At 38.2% G+C, this 27,038-nt stretch overlaps 1 protein-coding gene across 4 annotated transcripts; it reads left to right on the top strand.

Moving 5' to 3' along the window:
* The first annotated feature begins 400 nt into the window (after nt 1-400).
* Nucleotides 401-27,038, top strand: tmem91 (transmembrane protein 91). Of its 4 annotated transcripts, none has more exons than XM_084124092.1 (5): nt 401-626; nt 785-917; nt 13,414-14,817; nt 18,852-18,998; nt 22,526-27,038. In XM_084124092.1, exons 3-5 carry the CDS (start codon nt 14,419-14,421, stop codon nt 22,679-22,681), a joined length of 702 nt encoding a protein of 233 aa, XP_083980218.1. In that variant the 5' UTR covers nt 401-626; nt 785-917; nt 13,414-14,418; the 3' UTR covers nt 22,682-27,038. The 4 variants fall into 4 exon arrangements, with proteins under 4 accessions (XP_083980218.1, XP_083980219.1, XP_083980220.1 ...); XM_084124093.1 differs by having other exon boundaries at nt 410-604; XM_084124094.1 differs by adding an exon at nt 11,747-11,870 and having other exon boundaries at nt 432-917.

Raw genomic sequence — 27,038 nt, 5'->3', positions numbered from 1 at the left:
GCATCGACGCCACAACATGGAAATATATAGTTTCGTGTTGAATTTAAACTTTATCTTTAACTTTGATCAGTTATCTTGGCTCTCTGTAGGACTGTCCACTCTGTGGCTGTATAAAGAGTGAGAACAGTGTTTCACAAAACAACCTCATGCCAACATTCCCACTGTTCTGAAGCATCATCAGGGAGAGAAAAAAAGAGCAAGGAAAGATAGTGAGAGAGAGGAGGCTTGAGTCATACTGATGTGTTTACAGTAGCAGAGATACACTGTACATGCAAACACGCCACCAAACACCATCAGGCTCTAGGACCCTGCGATACACTGATGCTGGAGCCAAGGAGGGAGGAGGGAGGAGGGGGGATGGGGGGTGGGGGGGGTGGAGCGCAAAAAGACAGTGGAGGAGGGAAAGAGAGATGTGGAGAGAAAAGAGGAGAGGAAGATGCAAAGAGCCGCTTCGCTGCTGTAGTTTGGAAGTCTCGCCAGCAAGACTTAAAAGAGCATTGGTGGTATAAATACCCAGCGTAAACAGGATTAAAAGAGCAACTACTGACTCCATCAGAGAAGTGTGAAGTGAGACAGACAGGCAGAGAGAGAGAGAGAGTAAAGTGTAAGCATCAGCATCAGCAGCGGTGTGTACTGCAGTGTGTGTCTACACACTCACACAGGAGCTCGCTTTATTACAACGCTCAACTTAGGAGGCAAGAACTGTCACTCTTTTACTCTAACACCATCCCGTCTCTCTCTGTCTCTCTCTCTCTCTCTCTCTCTCTCTCTCTCTCTCCGCCAGACTTGCTTATACACACAAATGGAGAATATGTCTTGGTGCTAAAGTATTGCTGAAGTTCAAACTGGGCTGCTGGATTCATCCGTTTTGCTCCACACACTCCGCCGACACCAGAGTTAAGCATCAGATGATAGAGGTACGTTTTGCTCATCTTTTCATTTTATTAAATATTGTCCAGGATATTCATACCATACAGTTTCTTTACGGGCAGTCTGGGTGTAAGTGTTAGCTATATTTCCCTGTGGAAATATATATTATTTCATGTCACATCCTGGATGAACAGATGTGTGGGACATTTCTTTAATTTTGCTGTGCTGTTCTTATTTTTCCGCCCTCAAACAATTCAGTCAAAGCTCTTCTGTGCCTCTTGCATGGGGTGTAATGATTTCTCTGGCGATCATAACACATGCAAGCTTTGCCGTTATTATTGTGTCAGACTTTAGTGATTATAAATGTGCTGGAACACTTTCAGCTATTGTTCAGGAGAACTGCAGCAGTTCCCATTAGAGAGAGACATTTCTATTGTTAGTCACTGAATCTGTCGCCTCTGTAGTGATTCATGTAGTAGATGCTCCCCAGAGATCATGTTTAGATGTGCATTAAGACAATTACTCAAAGTGAAATATATTTCATATTTAATAAAAAGTGACTCCCTGTTTTCTGACCCTCATGACACCCTTCACACACACACACACACACACACACACACACACACACACACACACAAACCGTTAAATTCGGTCTCTACAAAACATACTTCCAGATTACAATAAAAAGGAGATTATTTCATGACATACGGTCTTGTGCGTTATTATCCCTAAAGTCTCAGTGCACCCCCCTCTTATGCACAAATCTCACTACTAATCTAAACTGTCCTGTCCTGTACACACACGCACACACACACACTCTTGTTTATCAGCGCTGTGCTGTCACATGCAGTGTGTTGCCTGATTCCCCTGTCTGCTGCATGCTGGTGAGATAACCTTTTACTTAGCACGAGTAATAAACAATTAGCTGGTGATTATGTGCGACGCGAGAGGATTTCTCATTTGATTAAATGTGTTCTCAGTGAGGCAGAGCATCTCATTTATCATATTTGTGTCTAGTGTTCTTAGATTTTTCTTATTATTGTTACATTTTACATGCGTTGAATTGTGTGTCATTGGGATGGGCATTTGTTTATGTGTGTGTGTGTGTGTGTGTGTGTGTGTGTGTGTGTGTGATGATGGAGGAGAAGGCCAGTAAGGGGTCAGGCCACCGAGAGCTCTTTCATTCTTTCCTCTGTTCTGTTTCACACCGCGCGCATTAGCAGCCGTAAGAGAAGCTGCCGAGGCTCGTGTTCTGCTTTCACATTGTGTTACCAAACTGCGTCCTTACACCACAAACCGAGGGATTTCTAGATTACAACCTTGTAATATTTTTAATATTTTCAACATTTAATAGTGACTGCATAGTATAGTATTGTGAAGAACTATACTACCCATTAAATCCTAAAGCATCAGAGAATTTGTAATTATAATATATATATATATATATATATATACATGTGTAATGTAAAAAAAAAAAAATTCAGAAAATGATTATGATTAATAACCATTAATAATTCATACGAACGATTTTATATTAAAAGGTCATGATGTGAGAAATCAAATTTGCCTTGATCTTTTGACATATAAGAGGTCTTTGAACCATTAAAACATCCTACAAGTTTTAAAGCTCATAACATCCTTCTCATTATAAACAAGTATTTATTAATTTAATCAAGCTCCAAAAACAGCTCGTTGTTGTCATATGACCACCTCCGGAGTGAGACATCGATGAATAGTTATACATCATCACACCATAGGCTCTGCCACAGTGTGTGTGTGTGTGTGTGTGTGTGTGTGGGGTCCTGTGTTGCTTATAAATCACACTAAATTATGTTTTCTGAACATCACGCTTTCTGTGTGTGTTGTGTTTAGTGTTAGGGGAGAGAATATACAGTTTGTACAGTATAAAAATCATTATGTATGGAAAGTCCCCATAAAACATGGAAACCCAACGTGTGTGTGTGTGTTTGTGTGTGTGTGTGTGTGTCATTTACTGTGCTTCTGTCAGAAATTGTTTGTCTGTCACTGTGCGTAACTTATTCAACTTGGTTCTCTCCATTATTTAATGTTCTATCATAAAAGCCTGCATTGCAAAAGATTGGGTTGATAAATAGGTTTTAAGGTTAGAATTTTTGACACAAAAATATAGTTTAGCACACTGTGTGTGACAAAAATAGGCTTAGCACTGAAACCCTACTTGCTGATACACTTCTGCTACGAGTGTTGTGCTGGTTACTCTGGCATGAATGCTATAACCTGTTAATACGAGACTGAAATAAATGTGTCTCTTACACGAGCAGTGGGAAACATCTGAAATATGTTCCCCTATACCACTTCCAACTTGAGTGTCAGCAAAAAGCCTGGAGGCTTGTTTGGTTCCTTGTTTGCACTATGAGGCTTTTAATTTTTAAAAAATGCCCTCTGGCAATAGAGTTGCTTGTGTTGTATAGTACATACACCTCAACTACTTTACCACATAAATGGATGTGTCATAAGAGCACAATACACCAGCAGTTCTGATTGATCGTATTTTGCTCCCTATGCACAGCACAGCACAGCTATCACGTTTTGTAGCCGTCTCGGTTAACAAGCACTGGCATGAGATGAGAAGACCCATCTCACACTAAAGGAGAATGAAATAGAGGTCTGAACCAGTGGCTGAGTCTGAAACCCAAGGCAGCTTCACGGCCCAGTCAGTCTGACTAAACAGACAATGCGTTTTGTATAAAGGAAGCTTCGAACCGGAACATCACATGCATTTTGGGAAAATACCGTGAGCTGACGTATCTTCCCAAACTTGTAATGAGAAACTGTTGTCAACAAAAGAGAAGCTTTAAGGGCTCCCTGTAGTTTTCAGCCAAAGCTGTGTGGTTTAACGTTTGAAAATGAATTAAGACAGCCATAAATATTAGTATTGTCTTTTTCTTAAATATTCATTCTCTATTTTACAGGGAAATACTACTATAGTAATATTGCACTTTAAAATAGAAAATTGAGTTTTTAAGAACTTAAGTTTTTTAAGTTTTTACTAATAAATAAAAAAAATTAAACAAAATACGAAATATTGCTTTTTTTATGAATTTATTTTGTTTTATTTCTTTGGCCAAATTGTGCAGCCAACAAGCACAGCAAACCTAAAGCCTTTTTTAATCCACATCACATTTTTTCCCCAAATCGTGCAGCGCTTGTAGAAAAATAGACATAAAAATAAACATTATAAAAATATGTATTTTTCAACTGCTCCACTGAACATCATTTTTATCAATGTTTGTTCAGTTAACCCTCAAATTGCATGCTCAGGTTTGTGAGACATCGTGGGCAGTGGAGGATATATGTTGTCTTCAACAACCGTATGAAGGCATCTCTTGTCAACAGGATGATTGTGATTGCATTCGGACATGCCTTGATGCCTTCCAACATCCGGACCAACATGCGAAAGCAGCATTATTCATCTTTTGAACACAGCAGCAACTAGAGCAACATGCACAAAGATTTCAGACGCACAACCATCAAAGAAATCAAACCCAAACCAAAGAAATTCAGTGCTATTAGATGAAAGAAGACTTCCATTCTTGATTGTCACCAGTATAGATCTGTCAAGCCCTGGTGCCCTTTTCTGCACCCAAGTGGATCAACAAGAATAATGAGATGTCCCATTATAATCAGATTATAGATAATGAGAAAGAGTCAGACACATAGACACACAGAGTTCATGGCTCATAGACAAACACACACAGTCCATGGCAGGGAAATCCCCCTACAGCGTCTGTATGTTTTCTCTCTCTCTCTCTCTCTCTCTCTGGCACAGCTGGTGTGAGGCACAACGGGGCCTGAGGGATGACAGAAATCACCCAGCTAAGATATGTGCAAATGGCTCCTCTGAAACACTGAGTGCTCTGCCCAACTCAAGAGAGAGAATAAGAGATAGAGAGTGTCAAGGGGAGAGAAGCGGAAATGACAGGGAAAAGAAGGGAGTAGAGGCAGAGGAAAGGTACTAGGAAAAAAGGCACTGACAAAAAGTATGATACTACCAGGTTTGGTAATCTGTTAAATGAGTACATTTAAATGCAAAATGTGTTTTTGTACATGTGCTGTGGTTATACCATGGGATTCTATAACTTGGAAGTAGCAGCATGTGCACTGATGAGCCAAAACATTATGACCTGTCTCAGGTCAAGCAAATAATGTTGATCATCTCCTTACAAGGCCACATGTTGAGGTCAGGTCCGAAGAGGGACAAAACACAAACCGGCGACAGGGTTTTGGCCTCTTTCGGCAGGATAACGCACCCTGCCACACATACTTCAGAAATGGTTTGAGGAGTGTTGTCCTGGCCTCCAAATTCCCCAGATCTCACTTGAGATGTGCTGGACCAACAAGTTTGATCCTTGGTGGCTCCACATTGGAACCTAAAGGACTTAAAGGATCTGCTGCTAACATCTTGGTGCCAGAGACCACAGGACACCTTCAGGGCTCTTGTAGAGATTTGGCGTTATGTCATTTTCGCCATGCTCCTATTCTATAAAAACTGTTGTATTCCTGTTTGCTGGTGGGATTCTCTCTGAAATTTGTCTGAGATCCTCCGGCCATGATTAAATAATCTTTTTGGGTGAGATTCTCTGAGAAACTGCTCGAGAACTCTCCCGGCCGTGATTAAAGCATTTAAAGGACATGGTCTGTCTGTTTATAATTGCTGCGCAGCAAGTTAGTTAGGGGACCAAGTTAGAGATAGGGGACGTTGATTGTAGACGAGACCCAGGTAGACTTAGGTCAGGTGCGAAATAGAGAAAAATCTACCACAATGTTTACACAAAAATGCAGTGGAAAAGCAGTATAGTGGAATGAAAAAACATGAGTACAGCCCATTACAGTGCATTAAAAGTGTACATCATATTAGTATAACTAAAGGTGATGATACACAGGGCAACTTTTTGAGCAATGTTGCTGGGCAATCTTGCCGAGCGATTGTTGCTTGGGCACTTTCCCATTGAAAATAGGCAATACATTTCTATCTGGATAATTTAGATTGGTCGTGGGCCCTGTGTCTCATCTGGTTGCCCGTTGACGGCAACATTGCCCAGGAATATTGCTCAAAAAGTTGCCCTGTGTATCATCACCTTGATTCACTGTAGAGTTCAACAGTTCCCGCCCCCTTTTTCAGCGGCGCTGGTTCCGGAAGTATTTTTTCCATAAATATTTTCCTATAGGAAGTCTTTGTTAAAGAGATTTAAGCCATGCACCAAGCCAATCAGCTACGAGGTGAATCATAACATTCCAATCTTTGATTTGAAGGACAAAATGACAAAGGTACAAGACTTAATGGCATTAGTGAGGGGACAGAACTACAATCCCATGAAGCATTGCGAGGAGCATAATCGAATCAAATCGAATCTAAAAGCAATGGAGAAATATAAAACTTATATATATATATTCAACATTTGTACATGAAAAGTTTTATATTTCTCCATATTTGATTTGATTATGCTGCTCGCAATGCTTCATGGGATTGTAGTTCTTTCCCCTCACTAATATATATTAAGTGCAATATAAGTGTATTGCAAAATATATTTTTAAATATTTTAAGTGTATTGCAAAATATACATATATATACAAATATTTAAGTATGTTGAGAGCTTAGAGAGATCAACTAGATTACATTCGTAGTGCTTCGTGGGAGTGGGCGGAGCTATTTTGGCTTGGTTGCTTTTTTCGACTCACTGATTGGTGTAATTTTCTGCACAGCATCATAGGAAATGTAGTTTTTCACTAGGAATTCTGCTGTTAAATGCAATTATTTAAAAAATAAGCTGAAATAATGCGAGCTGACGACTTCAACAGAAGCAAATACCATAGATTAACAACCTCGTAGCTCACAGTATGGGTCTGTCTTTAAAGGTTTAGAAGTTATCATTCAAAATCAATTTCCCTGGAGAAAATGAATGTAGTTTTACTTCCGGAACCCGATTGTTGCTCTCTATACCATGTTAAGGCCATAGTACTATGGTTACAACAATAAGAGTGAGCAAAACAGAGAGAGAAAGAAGGTAAAAACAATTGAACTAGAAAGATGACTGATAAATGAGCTAATTTCTAAACACACGCACAGAATGCTGGGATGTAAAAACACCCCTCCCTCAGTGGAGCTCGATTCCTTTTTCCATTATAATGTCATTTAGGGAGGAATTATGTATCTTTCCATCCTGAGTATAATGTGACATTGCTGGGCTCAAGGAATTATTGTGCTGGAATTATATCAAGGCTCACTTATATAAGCAGAGACGTACAGCACAGAAATGACGTATCGGCCTTCGGCTCATTAATCTTAGGAAATGCATTCATAGTATCAAAGTCGATGTGTTTTCATATAGACCTATAGACTGAGTTAATTTCTGCTTTAATTAGCAAAGCGCAGCTGTTCTCCATCATCCTTTATTTCGGTCTTGAAGGGTGTATAGTGAAGGATGAGTGTGCTTGATAATGCCTTTGCACTCCGCACGCCTCTCCTGTGCTGTCAGTGTGATATCTGTCGTCCATCAGCTTGTTCATCGGCATTTACTGTCGCTGCTTTTTCCTGCTGAGTCTGGACTCTATCCTCTGTTGCTTTGTTTGTATGGAAGATTTAAAGATTTAAAATACATGAAATATAAGCAAATGTTTTCTCCTTAGCAGTGGGTCTCCTGTCTGAGCTTACTCAATTACAAATAATGACAAATTATAAATGATAGTATTGCAAGATTTAAAAAAAAAAAAGAAATTGATATGTTTGTTCAGCAATAAGGATGCATTAAATTGATCAAAAGTGTTTATAATGTTACAAAGAAATTATATTTAAAATAAATGCTGTTCATTTGACTTTCTGTTCATCAAAGAATCCTGTATTATGTTTTCCACAAAAATATTAAGCAGCACAACTCTTTTCAACATTGATAATAATAAGAAATGTTTCTTGAGCATCAAATAAGCATATTTGAATGATTTCTGACACTGAAAAGTGGACACAGTAAACATTGCTTTGTCTGACGTACACACAGCAACACTGGCTCAACCAATAGCGTAAGTTTGGGGCGGGACTATCAGTTTGTTTGACCAATAGCAGATGGGGGGCCTTGTTCAAGAAACCTGTTTGGAAAACATATATTATTTTTGTTGCTATTTTTCTATTTTTTGACAATAGTGGTGAACAAATGACTTAAAACTGTTTAAAAGTACAATAAATCCTCTGTCCCTTTATAAGAAAGCCCAATGCCAAATGTCCATCGACACACATTACTATCTCATGATAGATTTTTTGGCCGTGGAATCACATTTATAAAGGTTGTCGGTTAAGCGGAAATAATGCTGAACCGGCTAAAGGAATCAAATAAAAGACAGAGGTCAGTTCTAAACAACGCAAAAAGAAGATAAAGTAGCCAACGTGTGTGAGAGTTATAGAAAAAGAAAACGGAGCACAGGAGAGAGAGCTGGTTCTCTATAAAAGTGCTGGGGCTGATTTGCTGTGCTGTCCTTGTAGAGCTCCGTCCAACTGACCGGGTGTTTTATGTGTGAGGCAGAAATCAGGCTTATAATGCAGCTGACAGCAGTCCTTTTATGGGTTAGCAATAAAGCTGAGTGCATCTCCTCTGGAATCAAGCCATCCTCGCTTAAAGGGATAGTTCACCCAAAAATTCAAATACTGCCACCATTTACTCAAGCACGTCATTTCAAACCTGACTGTTTTTCTTCTATGGAACACAAAAGAAGATATTTGGAACGATTTGCTTTTTTCTCGTTTCCATATGATGACGTCAAATGGGAACTGGAGCTCTCAAGCTTCAAGAAGCACCATGATAACATTGTAAACGTATTTAATTATTGTGCTGTATCCCATGTCTTCTGAAAGCGTATAATAGAAAATATGTTTTGTGACTTAAAAGAATGATTTGATCCTGAATTTGACATCATGTAGCTACTTCCAGTCAAAAGTTTGGAATAATTACGTTTTTGAAAGAAGTCTGCATTTTATTTGATAAATATACAGTAAAAACAGTAATATTTTGAAATATTTTTAGGTACCACTTTACAATAAGATTTCATTAGTTAATATTAGTTAACTACTTTAGTGACTAATAATGAACAATACTTCTACAGCATTGAAACATGCTGATGATTTTCATCAAAAAATCCAGACAGTGTAACACGTTTCTTGAGCAGCAAATCATCATATTAGAATGATTTCTGAAGGATCATGTGACTCTGAAGACTGGAGTGATGATGCTGAAAATTCAGCTTTGCGTTCTTAAAAATGTATAACATACCGCAGTTACCTTTTTACTGTATTTTTTTATCAAAAACCTTAAAACATCTTATTATTCCAAACTTTTAATTGACCGTGTATGTAAAATTTTTACCTTTTTTTTTTTTTTTTACCTTGCAGTGTTAAATCAAAATGTCATAACTTGATCTTCTGTTGAAAATGTTACATTTAGTCCGCTTAAACACGTCCACTATCAACTGCAAATTAATCTTCAAATCAAAATGAATAGAACCAAGTCTCCGTCCTACAGATTTTCTTTTTTGCTAATCTGTAGTTACATTCAGAGATTTATACATCATCCGAAAGCTGAATAAATAAGCTTTTCATTGATGTATGGTTTGTTAGGATTGGACAATATTTGGCCGAGATACAATTTGAAAATCTGGATATTGAAAAAAATCGAAACATTGAGAAAATCTCCTTTAAAGTTCTCCATTTATGTTCGCGATTGTGCTGCATTCACTCACAAAAATAAATGTTTTATATATTTACGGTAGGAAATTTACAAAATATCTTCATGGGACATGATCTGTACTTAATATCCTAATGATTTTTTGGCATAAAAGAAAAATCGATAATTTTGACCCATACAATGTATTGTTGGCTCTTGCCACAAATATACCCGTGCGACTTGTGACTGGTTTTGTGGTCCAGGGTCACATATTCCACATAAGAAAGAAAGTCATGCAGGTTTGGAATGACATGCGGGTGAGAATTCTCATTTTCTGGCGACCTGTCCCTTTAAGAGCCATACACAGTGTGAGTGTGTGTGGGTGTAGGTCTGATGTTTGTGGTCCTCTCCATCCAGTGTGTTTAGAGGTGCACTGCAGTAATGTTGATGTCAGGGAGAGCAGGGATCTGCTCCTGAATTATCACCCTGCCGTTCTGTCTGCGCTCAAGAGCTCGACCACAAGCGGAGGAGGAGAACGACAGGAGAGCAGAGCAAAGCAATATGAAGCAGAGTAATGCAGGCTTCAGCTCTCAATGCCACTATCCAGACCACAGATCTGCACTCGACCGGAACAGCCTCATACGCTGATCCATATATCTTCATATGGTAATGGATAGTGTATAAAATCAGATGCAATTCGATTTTGCTTCAACTTTATTGATTGAAGTGCACCACCATAGAGTCAATTACTTTCTTTATCATGCCACTCTATGTGCTGCTGAAATCAGATTTCCTTTTTGACTTTCTATTCGAGGCAAAGCACCTGAATATATGGCTTGAAAACTGTGGGCTGGGGAAAACAAATTGTCCATATAGAAATAGAAGTATTTCATTGCCAATTAAAACGTGCTGTTTAGAACCAGAACTACAAAAAAAGAAAACAGTGTTAAAACCTTTAACCAGAACTGACTGTCATCTGTTATGCCTTCCAAAAAATGATCTAATGAGTGGGCAACTGTATGAATACATTTTTCATCTCTATTTGTCAGCTTTATTTTAAAAACTGCATACAAACAAGTGACAAAAGCAATAAAACATACAGTAGTATATACGTATTTTGTTCACCAAAGCTCCATTTATTTGATCAAAAATAATATTTTGAAATATTAAAATTTTAAATAAAATATTGAAATTTTTTAAGATATTTCAATATATTTATATCTGAGGGCAAAGCTGATTTTTTTCGGCTGCCATGATCTCACAAACATTCTAATATTCTAATATGAAAAATACATTTTTATCAATATTCTAATGAATAGAAAGTTCAAAAGAACAGCATTTGTAACACTGTAAAAATCTTTACTGTCATTTTATGTAATTTAATGCATTCTTGCTGAATAAAGACTTTTAATGTTCATCCAAAAGTATAAATTGACTTTTCTTTAATGTGGAACACAAAAATTACAGAGTTTGTGCAGAATGTTCAAGCTGCTCTCTTCAATGCAATGAAATGAGGACTAAAGAAAAGACAAATATGCTCAATATTCACAGTATAACTTTGTATAAAATCTATAAGTATAAAATCTCGCTTGATATCTGTGGCCATCATTAACTTATTATTATTATATGGAAAAGAAGAGTTCATTTGTGTTCCAAAGAAAGTTTCGAAAGCTGAATAAATGACGACTGAATCTCTTATTCAGCATCTTATGCTAAGAGAATCTCTTATTCTCTTAGCATAATCCTTTATATTACATTCACACACACACACACACACACTGCAGAGGGCAAATGATCCCCTTGAGCAAATCGTTAAAATCAAATTTTAAATTGAATTTAAATAGCTTTTTTTTCTAATGCAGTATTCTTGCATATCATTAATATTAAGCATGCTAGATCGCTTTATCAAAGTTTCAATTAACACTTAGTAGAATCCATTAACAACTAGTTTCAATGATGCGGCGTGCATCCTAACCCTAAATCCATTTACATACTAAATTAGAAAATCCTCATCGATGCCTCAGGTAAACCTCTAACATATGCCACTGACGGAGATGATGTCAGGTGTGTGAGACTGGTGCAGACAGGCATGTAGAGGACTGATTGAAAACAGCGCAAGGTTAACAATGAGAGACAGACACTCACCTGCACCAGATGCCTATCATTCTGAGGCCGTCATTCTGGTTTTTCAGGGGCCGACTGACTGACAGAGGGGCTCCTGGGAAATGTGACAGCAGATTCTGATCGGCTCTCTTTAACACCCTCTGACTGAGACTCTTCAGCCAATGACCGATCAAATAAAGGTCTACATCAAGGGTAATGCCAATTCTGAGACTCTTAAAGGGATAGATCACCCAAAAATGAAAATTCTGTCATTAATTATTCACGTTGTTCCAAACCCGTAATACTTTCGTTCATCTTTTTGATGAAATCTGAGAGCTTTCTGTCCCTCCATTGACAGCTACACAACTACCACTTTGACGCATCAAAAAGTTCATAAGATTGTAAAACTAATCCATATGAATTGAGCGGTTTAGTCCAAATTTTCTGAAGATACTCGATCGCTTTATATGATGATCAGATTTAATTTAGGCTTTTATTCACATATAAACATTCATCAACTCACACATCAGTTGTGGTAAACAGAAGCTCAATCATGTTCGCTTGACGTGCGAGAACCAATGAGGTTCATTCTCGTGTTACGCAGCACGTTAGCGCTTCTCGCGAGTCAAGCAGGTTCGGTTGAGCTTCTGTTTATGTCCGCTGATCAATGTTTATATGTGAATAAAAGCCTAAATTCAATCTTTTCAGTCAAAATGTTGACTAAACCGCTCAATTCATAGTGATTAGTTTTATGATCACTTTATGAACTTTTTGAAGCATCAAAGTGGTAGTCGTGTAGCTGTCAATAGAGGGACAGAAAGCTCTCAGATTTCATCGAAAAGATCTTAATTTATGATCTTAAGATGAACGAAAGTCTTGAGGGCGACATGAGGGCGAGTAAATACTGACAGAATTTTTGGGTGAACTATCCCTTTAATACAAACGGAAACGGTATTATTCAAATGGCACTTTTTTCACCCTTAAAGGTCACTGCAGTAAGGGGACACTACTCAGAGTAGAATAATAAATGTATAATACACATTACAATATACGATGTATTCAAAAGAGTAATTGGTTTAGTAAACCAGAGGCTATCATGGGGAGGAAAACCAGTCAGCAGCTGATAAATAATCAAAATGGCTGATAACAAATGAGTCTGACTAACAAAATAAGCAAGGTGAAGGGAATATCATAACCACATCACAAGCTCCTTTTCACCCTGACGCTCTTATATAACCAGACATTCGTCCAGGTGTTTACATTGGAAATATCTTTTTATGAATACACAAACCTTGATTTCTCTGCGGCGCTAGATTCAGATGGCAGTACCGAGGCTGTTTTTAGGTGAGGGCCGCAGAGATTTGTATGCAGAGCGAGTAAGTGGACTAGATGACGTGTAACGCATCACGATCCGCCAGAGGGTCTGCTCTCGAACCGTCATGCCCATCTAACATTTTTAAAGGGGACTTGGGCCGCTGCCCTCTCATATTTCCAAACTAACGAGTCTTCTGCCCTCTCACTGATGCTCTTTGCCTTTGAGACAGACGTGCTCTTTGGAATAGACCGCTTAGAAGTGTTCAGAGGCAGATGTCGAGTTCATTAGTGTCCGCTCCTTTGGCACATACCATCCTGCCACTCAAACATTACAACAGACTGGCCTTATAAAATAGAGACACTCGGGGATCGCTTATCGAGAGCTTTTTTGTGTGCGCTGAAGCTAAACGCCATTTTTGACTCTGTTCTCTTCTTTTGGCAGGCCCAAGTGTCAACATGAGAGGTGAGAGGTGCCGGACACGGCCCTGAGAGACTTCACTCGATTGGGAGAGAGCGTGGCGCATTAAAAATACAGGTCCCCACATGAGCTTTCAGGTCTCAGCTAGTGCTATAAATCAATACCCAAGCACTCTGATTTCTTCATCAAGACGTTTCTACTCGGCTACAAACGGAATGGGTTTCTTGAGCACTTGCTGACCAGAAGCCGGATACTATTTTTGTCGACGTCTGAAGTCTCTGAAAACACACCAGGAGACAAAAACGATATATTTATATGTGCATAGCTGATAAAGCTAATAAGTCTTTCAACCTCCTGTCAATGCTTTTTTTTTTTTTGCACTTACAGTGACACTTCCTTCAAAGCTTTTGGCACTTCAGAGAATATTCCGATCAGCTTTGGTCTGTCTAATTCACAGCTATTTTTATTCCACTACATATTTAGATAAAAGTCTCCCATTACAGAATCCTGTTCAAAACATTTCGGTCCCCTCGTCTGAATGGGTGAGAGCAGAAGGGAGGTTCACGCTTAAAATCCTCACAATTTCACAACCTGTCTACAGTCGTTTGCTAATCACGGTGTTCCATCATCAGAAATGACTTCCATCTTTTTTTCATGCAAAATGAAGCACATTAGCATATTTATGGGCTGAGATATAACCAGTCGTGTACAATGTGCTACATGGATCTTGCATTCAGTCATCAAGCGGAGAAACAAATAGCTTCTGACATGTGAAGAAAATGGGATATTCAAGAGCTCTGTGCACTTAAACACATGCACTAAAATAAGTGCTCTCGGAGGAGATGGAGGAGCACATGAGTTAGTTTTCCAGCCAAGGTTTGTGCTTGTATCTGTGAGAAATCACCCAAAAAGTCTTCAGTTTAAACTGCTGTGTTGCTGCGTTCACTTAAATGACATATTCTTAAGAATACAACTGTTGGCCAGATCAGCCAGAAAGCATCAGTTGATGTCAAATCCAGATCTCTCAAAATGGAGAATTTGGATGAACTAGAACATCCATTATTGGGCGACAGCCCCAAAAACTCAAGTGGTGGTGGACTGTTCAAAGGCATGTTGATGAGGAACGAGGAGGACAAAAGACTGCCCCCTCTGGACTGGAGGAATTATTGCAGTTCTACAGATATTCAACAGCAGCAGCTCCTGGATCCGTGTTCATTGCCTAGCACTCTAGAGACTCTTTATCCTCCTACTACTATTTGGGCCGCCGCCGACTCCCTGGGCATCCACAGTAAGGAGTATCTGGAAACCACCTTTGTGGACATTGGTCCTGGTTCACCATTGGAAAGGAAGTTGCTTGCAGAGTCGAGAGATGTTCATAGTGTGTCCTACAGCATAGAAGATGGGGATGACCTTTTGCCAGACTTTGAGGTAAGGCCTCTACATCCAGAATACAATACATGGGTGTTTCTTTAAAGGGTTAGTTGACCTAAAAATAAAAATTCTGTCATTAATTACTCACCCTCATGTCTTTCCAAACCTGTACGACTTTCGTTCATCTTCAGAACACAAATGAAGATCTTTTTGATGAAATCTGAGAGCTTTCTGTCCCTCCATTGACAGCAAATGCTGAATGAATTTTTTTTTCTAATTTTGAATGAAAGCTCTCAGATTTAATCCAAAAGATCTTCATTTGTGTTCTGAAGATGAACGGGTCTTACGGGTTTGAAACGACATGAGGGTGAGAAAATAATGAAAGAATTTAAATTTATTTAATTTTCGGGTGAACTATCCTTTTAACTACAGACAGTGCACTTATAATGAATGTTTAAATAAATATAGTTTGTGCTCATTTCACTACGTTTATCAAATTTATTTTTTTAAATGGAATAATTCATTATTTTCATAATGCAGATTCATAGTTTAAGATTGAAAGAATGAGATCATGATAAACAAATACATAAAAGGCATTTGAAAGGTGAATGAAGGCAATGTATCATAGACTAATGTTCAAAAGTTCGGGGTCAGTAAGATTTTTTCTTGAATAATACTTAGCAAGGATGCATTAAATTGATCAACAGTGATAGTAAAGATTTCTACACAAAGTAGAATTTCACAAAATGCTGTTTATTCATCAAAAAATCGTAAAAAAAAAAAACAAACAAAAAAAGTATCACGGTTTCCACAAAAAGTATTCGATTAATATTACATATTTCCGATTCAACTCGGATCGTGAGACACTGAAGACTGGAGTGATGATGCTGAAAATTCAGCTTTGCCACCTCAGGTGTAAATAACATCTCAAGATTTAGTAAACCAGAAATGTTACTTTAAATTTTAATAATATTTGGATCCCTGTTTTTTTGCCCTCTCAATTTGGTTTGCGGTGGCTGGTGGTTTGGTTTTCCTTTTTGGCTCATTTCTTCCTTGCTGTTGTATTTGGACTCTGAAGAGAAGAGTGAACTGAGTTCATGCCAAGTCACTCTCTGTTTACTGGATTCGCAGTTGTTCATTCTCAGTCCAAATCCTCATAGCTTTCTGCATTTGAAAAATAGAAAATCACCTAGCCGTTAAGCCGTGCATTTCCTCTAATGCTCGGGATATTGCAGCACAAATGTGGAATTCAAATGCTGTACAGTCAGTGATAGGTGAGTGAGCTTTTAAATTGAAAAATCAAATGGCATGAATAGCAGTGGGGGATGTGGAGCGCGGACACTGGCCTTCAAACCCAGCATGATTATCGAAAGCTCTGCGTTCACTGGCGTGTGAATAATAATGCCACTATGCTGATGAGCTCCATGCCAACTTCTATTTCATACACCAGCAAACAAGATCTGGGTGGGAAAAGCAAAGATTCAGATTACTGATTCGGCTTACCCCCTAATCATTTTGATCGATGGCTTTAAAAAAAAAGGTGATTCTTTACCCTGTGACAGCCAAGAACACATCAAGTATCAGACCATTTATGTCTGTCAAAAACACCACATGCTGCTCAAGCCAAACATACTCAAACACTTAGCATTCTGCGTCAGAGCACAGAAGCATTCCTCTGAAAAGCGGCTTGTCACATAGCACAAACACTCAGTCCCTTTAAAAGAGCACTTGAGGTTCTCTCTGTCAGCACTGATTACACATGCTGTCACGCCATCAGGGCTTTTCATCAGGAGGTCAAGTGTAAAACTGCTGCCATTAAAATATTTAAAAACCTGTTCTGAGCAGAGGCAGTGCTAACAAAGAGGAGAAACCACTGTGAGTCCGGCAAGTGTATGCGTTTTATGAGGACCTGCTCTACTATGACACAGCATTAATAAAATATTACTATTTAAATACAAGAAGGTGCTTACGAGTGATGTGGGGCATGGTATTGCAAGGCTACTCTTTGAAATATCCATAAGCCTTTATTTCAAATGGCTGTGAGGTATATGTATAATTTAAAATCTAAGATCTCAAACTTTAATTTCTGACCGTAAAGTACATTTGACAGGAACCTGACCACTGTTAAAGATACTTTGAAATTGTGGCCAGGCAAGTTGCAAACAGTGCTTGGAAGTACAGATTCTGTTACCTAAAAAGTGTCATCTAATAGATTACGTTACTGACTACAATTTTTGTCATGTAATTTGGAATAATACAAGTTTAAAGGGATAGTTCACTTAAAAATGAAAATTCGGTCATCATTTACTCACCCTCTCAAGTTGTTTCAAACCGGTATGAATTTATGTCTTCTGCTGAACATAAAGGAAGATATTTTGAAGAATGTCGGTAATCAAACAGTTGATGAACCCCACTGACTTTCATAGTTGGAAAATAAAATACTATGGAAGTCAATGGGGTCCATCAACTGTTTGGTTACATTTACATTTACATTTACATTTAGTCATTTAGACTTACAAATTAGGACTAAATTAAGTGAGTCATCGTGAAGAGGCAAAAAACAACGCAAGAAGTGCTCAAAATACAAAGTTCAGGCATTGTTCAGAGTAGCATTAGCCCGATAAGCGAGGATATAAAGGAAAAGGAACGTTTTTTTTAGTTTTATGTTAAGTGCTCACGGAAGAGAAGGGTTTTCAGCTGTCTTTTGAATGTTGCCAGGGATTCTGCATTCCGGATGAGGCTGGGGAGAGCATTCCACCAGCAGGGAACTGTGAATGAGAATGTTCTGGAAAGTGATTTTGTGGCTCTCTGTGATGGAACCACGAGACGTCGCTCGTTGACCGATCGTAGGCTTCTGGTAGGGATGTAGACTTGTAGGAGTGAGTGAAAGTAGGAGGGAGCTGAGCCTGTGATAGATCTGTAAGCAAGCGTCAATGCCTTGAACTTGATGCGAGCAGCGAGAGGTAGCCAGTGCAAAGTAATGAACAGGGGAGTGACGTGGGCCCTTTTGGGCTCGTTGAAGACAAGACGAGCTGCAGACCGACATTCAACCGGTTACCGACATTCTTCAAAATATCTTCCTTTATGTTCAGCAGAAGAAAGAAATTCATACAGGTTTGAAACAACTTGAGGGTTAGCAAATGATGATTGAATTTTCATTTTTAAGTGAACTATTTCTTTAAAATCTCCACAACAGGTCAAAGCTGGAGCACAAATGCATTAAAATGGTATCAGTGAATCATTTATTTGACCTGTATTTCATTTTCGGACTTCTCAATGCTATATATGGGAGAGGAGAGCGTGTGTTTTAATATTGCCTCTGCTTGCACTCACAGCGCTGCAATAAAATTTGATGAAAAATACAGCAATATAACATTTTGTCACGCTACACTGCTTTATGTTTGAAAAAGTTAGTTGCATCATGCTTTTAGTAAGTTACTGCTCAGAACTGAACCTGACTGGGTTATTTAGTGTACAATGGAAAGCTTTAGATACTTGTGTCATTTTTCTTCCCTTTTTCCTTTACTTTTTTTAGTCCATGAATATACTACAGTGAAGTCAGTGAAGTACAAAATACATGACTCGCATCTGAAGGATGTAAACACTGGTTGTAGAGAAAGTGAAATAAGCAGAGTTGTCAAACACAAGACACAAATTGAAAACACAGCTCTTTTTTAAAACATGAGTCAGAATTCGCCTGTAGGCTTGCAGCACGACTAGCGCACATTTGGCATAACCTCATTCAGTCACATTATCTTACAGGAACCAGAAAAACCTGCAACAGATACATTATTACAACACAGCTAAAGTGAATGCGAGTCATTGCCTTTGTAGGATAAAACATAATTACATTTGAAGTTCACATGTTAGAAAAGCAATTTATATAACCTACAATTCTAGACTTAGTCATCTGAAACATCTGAAGAATTAAGTACAACATACAATTTAATACATGATAAATTAATACAACTTTTATCCCATGACAAATTTAATTTAATTTCTGACCAGTAAATCATTTCCATTATGTAACATGTAAGCTCTCTGGACTTGTATGCTTGAGTAGCGCTGATGATTGTGATATTTACCCACAGGACTCCTCCAGCGATGACTTCAGTGACACAGACAGTGAGAGCAACTTTCCCATCATGATCCCTCAAGATTACCTGGGCCTGGCTTTCTTCTCCATGCTCTGTTGTTTCTGGCCTCTGGGCATTGCTGCGTTCTATCTTTCCCAAAAGGTATTGGGCCATTCTCTTGGGCTTTTGTGGATATATAATTCTTGTTGTTCATTCAACAATGTTCGCATATTGCAAATAAGTCCTTTGTGATACTCAAAATACTTGTACTTGTCTCTCAAAAGACTCTTGATTGACAGCACTATTATCAATATCCTTTACTCTTAACCTTGTATCTTTTATGAACATTAAGAATTCTGATGTCATTCATGTCCTTCGGTGAAATATTATAGAAATGGCAGATGATGCATGGGAGAAAACAGATTGGAATGCCAACTAATGGAGAGGAAAAGAAAAAAGACAGGAAGAAAGAGGACACAACCCATAAATCATGCACTCAGAAGTCCATTATATAGAGGACTGCAGCAGTCTTCCATAGTGCCTGATAATAACATCTCATCTAGTCTCTTTAAATACAGTTTGACTACAGAATGTGAATATCAAACAAATGTGGTTTAATCTACATTTATATCTATGATAGATGGGTTCTATTTGCTGTTGTCAAGCCACTCACATCAAGGGTAGACTCAGTGTTAGACAGATGGATGGATGGATGTAGGTAGGTAGGTAGATAGATAGATAGATAGATAGATGGATGGATGGATGGATGGAGACATAGATAGATAGATAGATAGATAGATAGATAGATAGATAGATAGATAGATAGATAGATAGATGGATGGATGGATGGATGGATGGATGGATGGATGGATGGATGGATGGATGGATGGATGGATGGATGGATGGATGGATGGATGGAGACAGACATAGATAGATAGATAGATAGATAGATAGATGGATGGATGGATGGAGACAGACATAGATAGATAGATAGATAGATGGATAGATGGATAGATGGATGGATGGATGGATGGAGACAGACATAGATAGATAGATAGATAGATAGATAGATAGATAGATGGATAGATGGATAGATGGATGGATGGAGAGATAGATAGATAGATAGATAGATAGATAGATAGATAGATAGATAGATAGATAGATAGATAGATAGATAGATAGATAGATAGATAGATAGATAGAAAAAGTTAGTTAGTATACTTCAAGCTAAATCAAAGTCACAAAATCACTGGTGTGACGTCATTTCGAACAAAATCAGGCCAAAACGAAGTTTGTTTCGGGAGATGGAAACGGCTTGCCAAATCAAACTTTACAGAAAAGTTTCCTCTGGCTGGTAAAAACCTTCGTACCACCAGCAGCACGGGCGACGTCAGGATGTTTGCTAACAGTATATTATCGCTACTACATATTTCAAACTTCTTTTTGCCCCAAAGTGAAGAATGAAAAAAGAACTTCGCCGTGAGTATATCATAGCCTTTAATTAGTTATAGTTATAGATAATTAGGTAGATCAATATAAAGATGCACTGACAGACAGACTTCTGTCTAAAGGGCAAATGGACTGAAAGTGGCAGAGATTAGCAGAAAGCTCAGGGCAAGTTCTCTTTTGGGAGTGAGTGTGGACATTACGGAATTACACCTGAGGGTTTAGGCAGGATTACACTGAGATTTGCAGGATTATGCCACCAGTGAATCAAAGTGGCACACGCAAGACTAAAACAAGTCAAGGCACTTGTGTTATTCAGCTTTCTCGTCTCATCCTCAGGCATTACTCAAACGGACCAATCACAGACCGTTTGCTGACCACCTGATGTATATCACACACAAAACCCGAAAGCTCTAATCTGGGGTGCATTTCCCAAAAGTATCGTTTGCCAACCATGGTCGCAAGTTCCGTCGTTATCAGCAGTTCAACGAGTCGGTGTTTCCCGAAACCATCGAACAAACAGCATCGCAAAGTTGTGTAGTTGGAACGACAGCTCTCGACCTGTGGTTAGAAGCAGAGTTCATTTGCATGACATGTGGACTTAAATCATTATCTTGAGCAAAATAGCTGACATACAGTACAATCTATATCTATTATTTAGAATATACAGTGTACAAATGTCATTTATGTCTTTTAGTTTGTTAAGAGATTTAAAGCACCGTTTCTGAAGAGTGCGCATGTGCGAACGTGCTCTAGTACGAAAGAACGAGCCTATGATTGAATCTGGAAATAAAGCAAAATAACAGAGAAAAATGAGAAATAGTCCTCAGATGCCATGTCTGTAATCTATAGCAAAACATCTAGCGTTAATTAAATCTCAAACAGATTCATTAAAAGAAGTTATTACTCCACCACATGCGTGGCATCATTAACCAACATGGTTGAATGACGAATTTGCGACAATATGGTTTTGGGAAACAGTCGTGACTCGCTAGTTGATTTCTTCAACAATGCATCGTTCTATGGTAGTTAAAGGACAACTCCAGTGAAAAATGAACCTGGGGTAATTAACACATGGTTACTGAGTCGATCGTTCCTTGGGATGCGTTTTCATGAAAATCGAATGTAAAGAGTTTTATCTTTAAAAACAGATTAGCTCATAACACTAGTATATGGGGCACAGAGTAAGTAAAAGTAAATCGCTAGTTAATACCACTAACAAGGCTCAAAATAGCCTCACACTAACACGGTAGCATAATGAAGGTCCCTACATGCAAACCGAAGCATTGAGAACTTTGTAAGTGTACAGACAGTTTAATAAGAAGATACTTTATAAAGACAGTACATTACGCGTTTACAGACAGGATCCATCTTGGAAAACAGTCTCGACTAATCGAGTCATGAACGCCGTGCTAAGTGAGCTTGTTGATAGGAATTACGTTTGTGAAATATAACTTAGCACGGCGTTCGTGGCTCGATTAGTTGAGACTGTTTTCCAAGATGGATCCTATCTGTAAACGCGTAATGTACTGTCTTTATAAAGTCTCTTCTTATTAAACTGTATGTACACTTACAAAGTTCTCAATGCTTCGGTTTGCATGTAGGGACCTTCATTATGCTACCGTGTTAGTGTGAGGCTATTTTGAGCCTTGTTAGTGGTATTAACTAGCGATTTACTTTTACTTACTCTGTGCCCCATATACTAGTGTTATGAGCTAATCTGTTTTTAAAGATAAAACTCTTTACATTCGATTTTCATGAAAACGCATCCCAAGGAACGATCGACTCGGTAACCATGTGTTAATTACCCCTAGGTTCATTTTTCACTGGAGTTGTCCTTTAAGCAGTGAGTTGCATCATTGTACGGAAAACGCACCGCTGATTGATCATCTTTATGAAAGGTGTAACCACTTGATGCAACTTTTATTATTCTGTTCAAACACCTTTTCAATGGAGGCGCCACTCCAGACGTTCAGCCCTCAAGACTGATCAATGATTTCATTCAGACTTTAATTAGTGTCATAATGAGAGACCTCTGGTGATTGATTTCCAATAGCGCACAGGGTGTTGTCTAAAATGAGGGGACCACAGGCGAATGGAGAAGAGAAACGAATAAAAGAGAGGATAGTGTAATGACAGAAAACAGGCATGCATTTCAACCATACGGTAAACAACCTGGAGAGAGCAAAGTGACGTCCATCATTCTTCATGATTAATGCTGCTGTTTATCTTCTCCTCTCCAGACAAACAAAGCTTCAGCACAAGGAGATTTCCAAGGTGCCAGCGCAGCATCTCGGCAGGCTCTGTGGCTCTCCGTCCTTTCCATCGTCTTCGGCATCATCACTTACATCTGTGCCATCGCTGCCCTGATCTCCTATCTGTCCGGGAAACCTCCTTAAACACTACAGCATCGGTATCCTCTCTCGAATCTTCCAGAAACACACCTCCCTGATTCCTCATCACACGAACCGCTGCTCTTTACACACTTGCATTCATCTACATCTGTAATAAGTACATGCGTTCAGCAGAGACGGCGCCTTTCTGCAACTTCACCGTGGTCGTATTAGAGTCTGAAGCTCATAGAACATGGAGATGATTCAGATCGTAACAGTGTTCATTAGATTAGGGGAAAAAAATCAAGTCGCTACATTTGGAGAGAGGGTAGATTTAGCTGAGATCTTTGTATTTGGGTCGGAAAAAAATCTGAAAGAGAGACCTGCGCTCTGTCTTGACACTTGTGTGTACGTTGGCAGGGGAGGGAGGGACTGAGGCCTGAGGGTTTGTTAGAAAGGGAACTCGACAAGGACAGCACGGACTTGGCTGTGAAACGGCAGGACTTGCCCTCTGAGACACATGACTCGAGAAAACTGGGTCATTTTCTAGCTGAGCTCTAAAGATGGTAATTGAACCACTCTCCAAACTGTGAAAACACCACAGTAAAAGACTTTAGGACTCAGTTGGAGATTTGTTAGATTGAAAACAAGTTCAAGTTCAGACAGATTCTGCAAATACGAGGATGCAAAACAGGAATGCGCAGGCAAAAGTTCAAATGCGATGGGGTACAGTGACCCTGGATCACAAAACCAGTCACGAGTCGCACGGGTATATTTGTGGCAATAGCCAACAATACATTGTAAGGGTCAAAATTATTGATTTTTCTTTTATGCCAAAAATCATTAGGATATTAAGTAAAGATCATGTTCCATGAAGATATTTTGTAACTTTCCTACCGTAAATATATATAAAAAAATATTTTTGTGAGTGAATGCAGCACAATCGCGAACATAAATGGAGAACTTTAAAGGAGATTTTCTCAATGTTTCGATTTTTTTGCTCCCTCAGATTCCAGATTTTCATATACTGTCCTAAAAAACCATACATCAATGGAAAGCTTATTTATTCAGCTTTCAGATGATGTATAAATCTCAGTCTCAAAAAACTGAACCTTGTGACTGGTTTTGTGGTCCAGGGTCACATATATACTGCAGATTCCACTGAGTAATGCTGTTATGAGAAGCTTCTCCTGCAGGACTCTATTCATAGCTTGATAAAAGACTCTCCATTTGTCCACCTACCAACAAAACTCTACGGAGACGCTTCATTTGACTCAGCTAAACCATACCTGCAAACTCTGGACCGGTGAAAAAGGTGATGAATCAGTAATTTTCTAAACAATCATGTGTTTTCTATACAATTGGTCTGAACAAAAATTGCAGAATGGCTAAATGAAAATGCGAAGTCAGTCTCTGACAGTAGGTAGCTCTTGTGGAAAAGCAGGAATACAGGAATTATAAACACCGTTGTGTTTACGCAGGTAGGACGAAAAGAAAATGACATTGAAACGTTTCTGAAGACTGTTCACGGTTGAACCTTCTCCTGTAGGAATAATCATAGCTTGATAAATGTAGACTCTCCATTTTTTTTAACCTAACAACACAACCATATGAAGACATCTATGATTCAGCCAAGCCATACCTGCAAACTCTGGACCGGCAAACAAGGGAACAAATCAGGAATAAGCAGTTAAAATCATTTAGTAAAATTCTCATAATAGAATTGAACTACGTGTTGTTTTGGTTGCAAAGTTGTTTGAAACAACACTAATGTCTATTGTAACAACCTAAACTGTGAAATAACCATAAAAGCAAAGATTTAAACAGTTATAAGAAATAACGTCTTTATTATTTAGTTAAAATAATACAAGGTTTCTGATGAGTCAAAATTATAAGTGATATGTATTTTATACATAATTGGCCTGAACAAAAAATGCAGACTGGCTGTATGAAAATGCAAATTCAAATGGTAAAACTATTTGCGCTACAGACTATTTGCGCTACTATTGTAATCATGTGTTCATGATTACAATAATAAATTAAAGTAGTATTATTTAAAAAAAAGCCAGTTTGCAAAATCAAGCAGCATAACCAGTGTTGGGTAAGTAGTTAAAAAGTAATGAATTACTAACTATCAGTTACATCTTCAACAGTGTAATTAGATTACTGTACTAATTAATCTCTCTAAAATGAATTGGATTACTTATTACTTTTTAAATCCCATATCAACCTCATCCAGATGAACAAAGTATTTAAAGTGAGAAGGTTACATTAAAAACATACATTTTAACATTAGATGTTCAATCCACTATTGTTTTATATACAGTATTTAATGCAATTACATCAGAAATAACTCATTAAAGTATAGAACAATTAAGAGTAATCCATAACTTTACTAGGGAAAAGTAATTAAAATACAGTAATGAATTGCTAAGTAATGCATTAGCATTAGATTGTTTTAGTACAGCTAAAGATAACTGTAGGTAACATTCAAATTACAAATGGCTCTTACATTAAATATAAGGTGAATTAACATCACTGTAGTAAGTATTGTACGAAGGTCGAACAAAAAGAAAATGCCATCAAACGTTTTGTGAAGACAGTCGGTTCCCCTCAGAGACAGTTTCACCCAAAGGCGACGAGTTTGCAGGTATGAAAACATCTTTAAATGATTTATATTCATACTGAGCTAAACATATAACATGTATGTTTTGTAGATGTGAACTAAAGGGTATTTGCCAGTCTCGGCAGTCATTAACTTGAAGCTGCATTCGTGCGATTGAAGGCATGCACTTGAGGTCATGAAATCCATTTGGTTAAAAGGGGATTCTGGGATATTGGACGCTCAAAACTGGAGTTGGTGACATTTCTGCATGGGCACTCTTTATTTAGTTGTAGCACTCAACTAATACTTCAATCTCTTTTGTGGGTCTACATTTCACCTTGATAACCCTAAAGGCAAGTGATAAGCAGTGCCAAACGACGCTTCGACTTTAAAACAAAGTATAAAACACATTACATACTTTCAGATCCACCTGCATTCATACACAATTAATGGCACTCCCATTTTCAGCAGGATATTTATGTTTGTAACCCTAGTTATTAATTTGACTGGTGAACTGTTAACACAATCCACACAATAGATCCATCTAGACTGATGTAGTATCAGTATACAAATGCACCCATAGATTCCCGAAAATGCCAGAAAGACACTATCGTTTAAAAGTCTGGGGTAAGAACGTGTTTTTTTTTGTACAAAATCAACCCCAAACTTTTGAACGGACGTGTACATCATAGAGAGAGTCGACATTCAAATGTCAAGTGCATGATAATACAATCAGAAAACAACACTGTTAATGCCTGATACAGACTGTACGATTTCAGCAATCCTATAAGATCATTACAAATCCCACGGTACGACATGGATCTAATAAACTTTGGTACGACCAGAGATGGGCATAAATACATGGAAATGTATTTAAAATACAAACACAAAATACTGTGTGAAAAAATGTATTTAAATACAAATACAAAATTTTCTGGCAATTACAAATAAATACCCTGATAAAGAGGTTGACTGGGAAAAAGTATTTTATGTATTTTTGAAAATACAAAAAAACTCATCTTAAATGTATTTCAATACAAATTACATTTGATTTTTTCCAAAGGCTTTAAAATACAAAATAGTATTTTGTATTTCAAATACATATTTTAAATACATGTATCTGAAATACTGCCCATCCCTGGGTACGACATGTCGGTAGACTGTACGATGACGACACCTATTGAATCGTAGTCTACGACGCTAGTTATTATAGAAGAATACACCGTCATCAGCATGAGCTAATGGTGAACAAACAGAGCAAGAAGAATCGCATTGGCAATTGTGGTTTTTATGTGCGCTGAAACAAAGTGAACATGGATGAATCATGGCTGGGAGAAAGAGGCCATCTTGGCTTTTCAATCTTGCAAATGGAGCTTGAGGAAAGTTTCATTTAATTTCATGTTGCATTTGTATTGACTAGGCTTGTATGTTTGGCAGAAATCGCCATGATTGGTCATCGTTCATCTGGGACAGTCCAAAACCGTACAATGTGTACCAGGCATTAAAGATTGAAATGTGTCCTGCTCCAAAAGATTAAAGCCACAAAACAGCAGTCAGCATAAACTGCGCTGGCAGGTGCCCTTCAAGCTCCCCGCAGTCAGAAATTAGGTCATATCATGGTAGGAAATGATGTACTACTTTCACAACAAGCTGCCCCATCGAGCGACAGCACAGCCCCTCCAGTCAGTTATCAGTAACCCACACCAGAGACATCTGAGAGCAACACAAGGCATTCTTCTACTCCTCCTCTACATTCATCTCGTGTATATGTGTATGTACCTGTAATGAACAAATAAATGCACTTGATTGAAAATTTAA

Source organism: Abramis brama (genome assembly GCF_963993115.1).
Source record: "Abramis brama genome assembly, chromosome: 9".
Classification (NCBI taxonomy): Eukaryota; Metazoa; Chordata; class Actinopteri; order Cypriniformes; family Leuciscidae; genus Abramis; species Abramis brama.
This window is presented reverse-complemented; position numbering and strand designations above follow the sequence as displayed.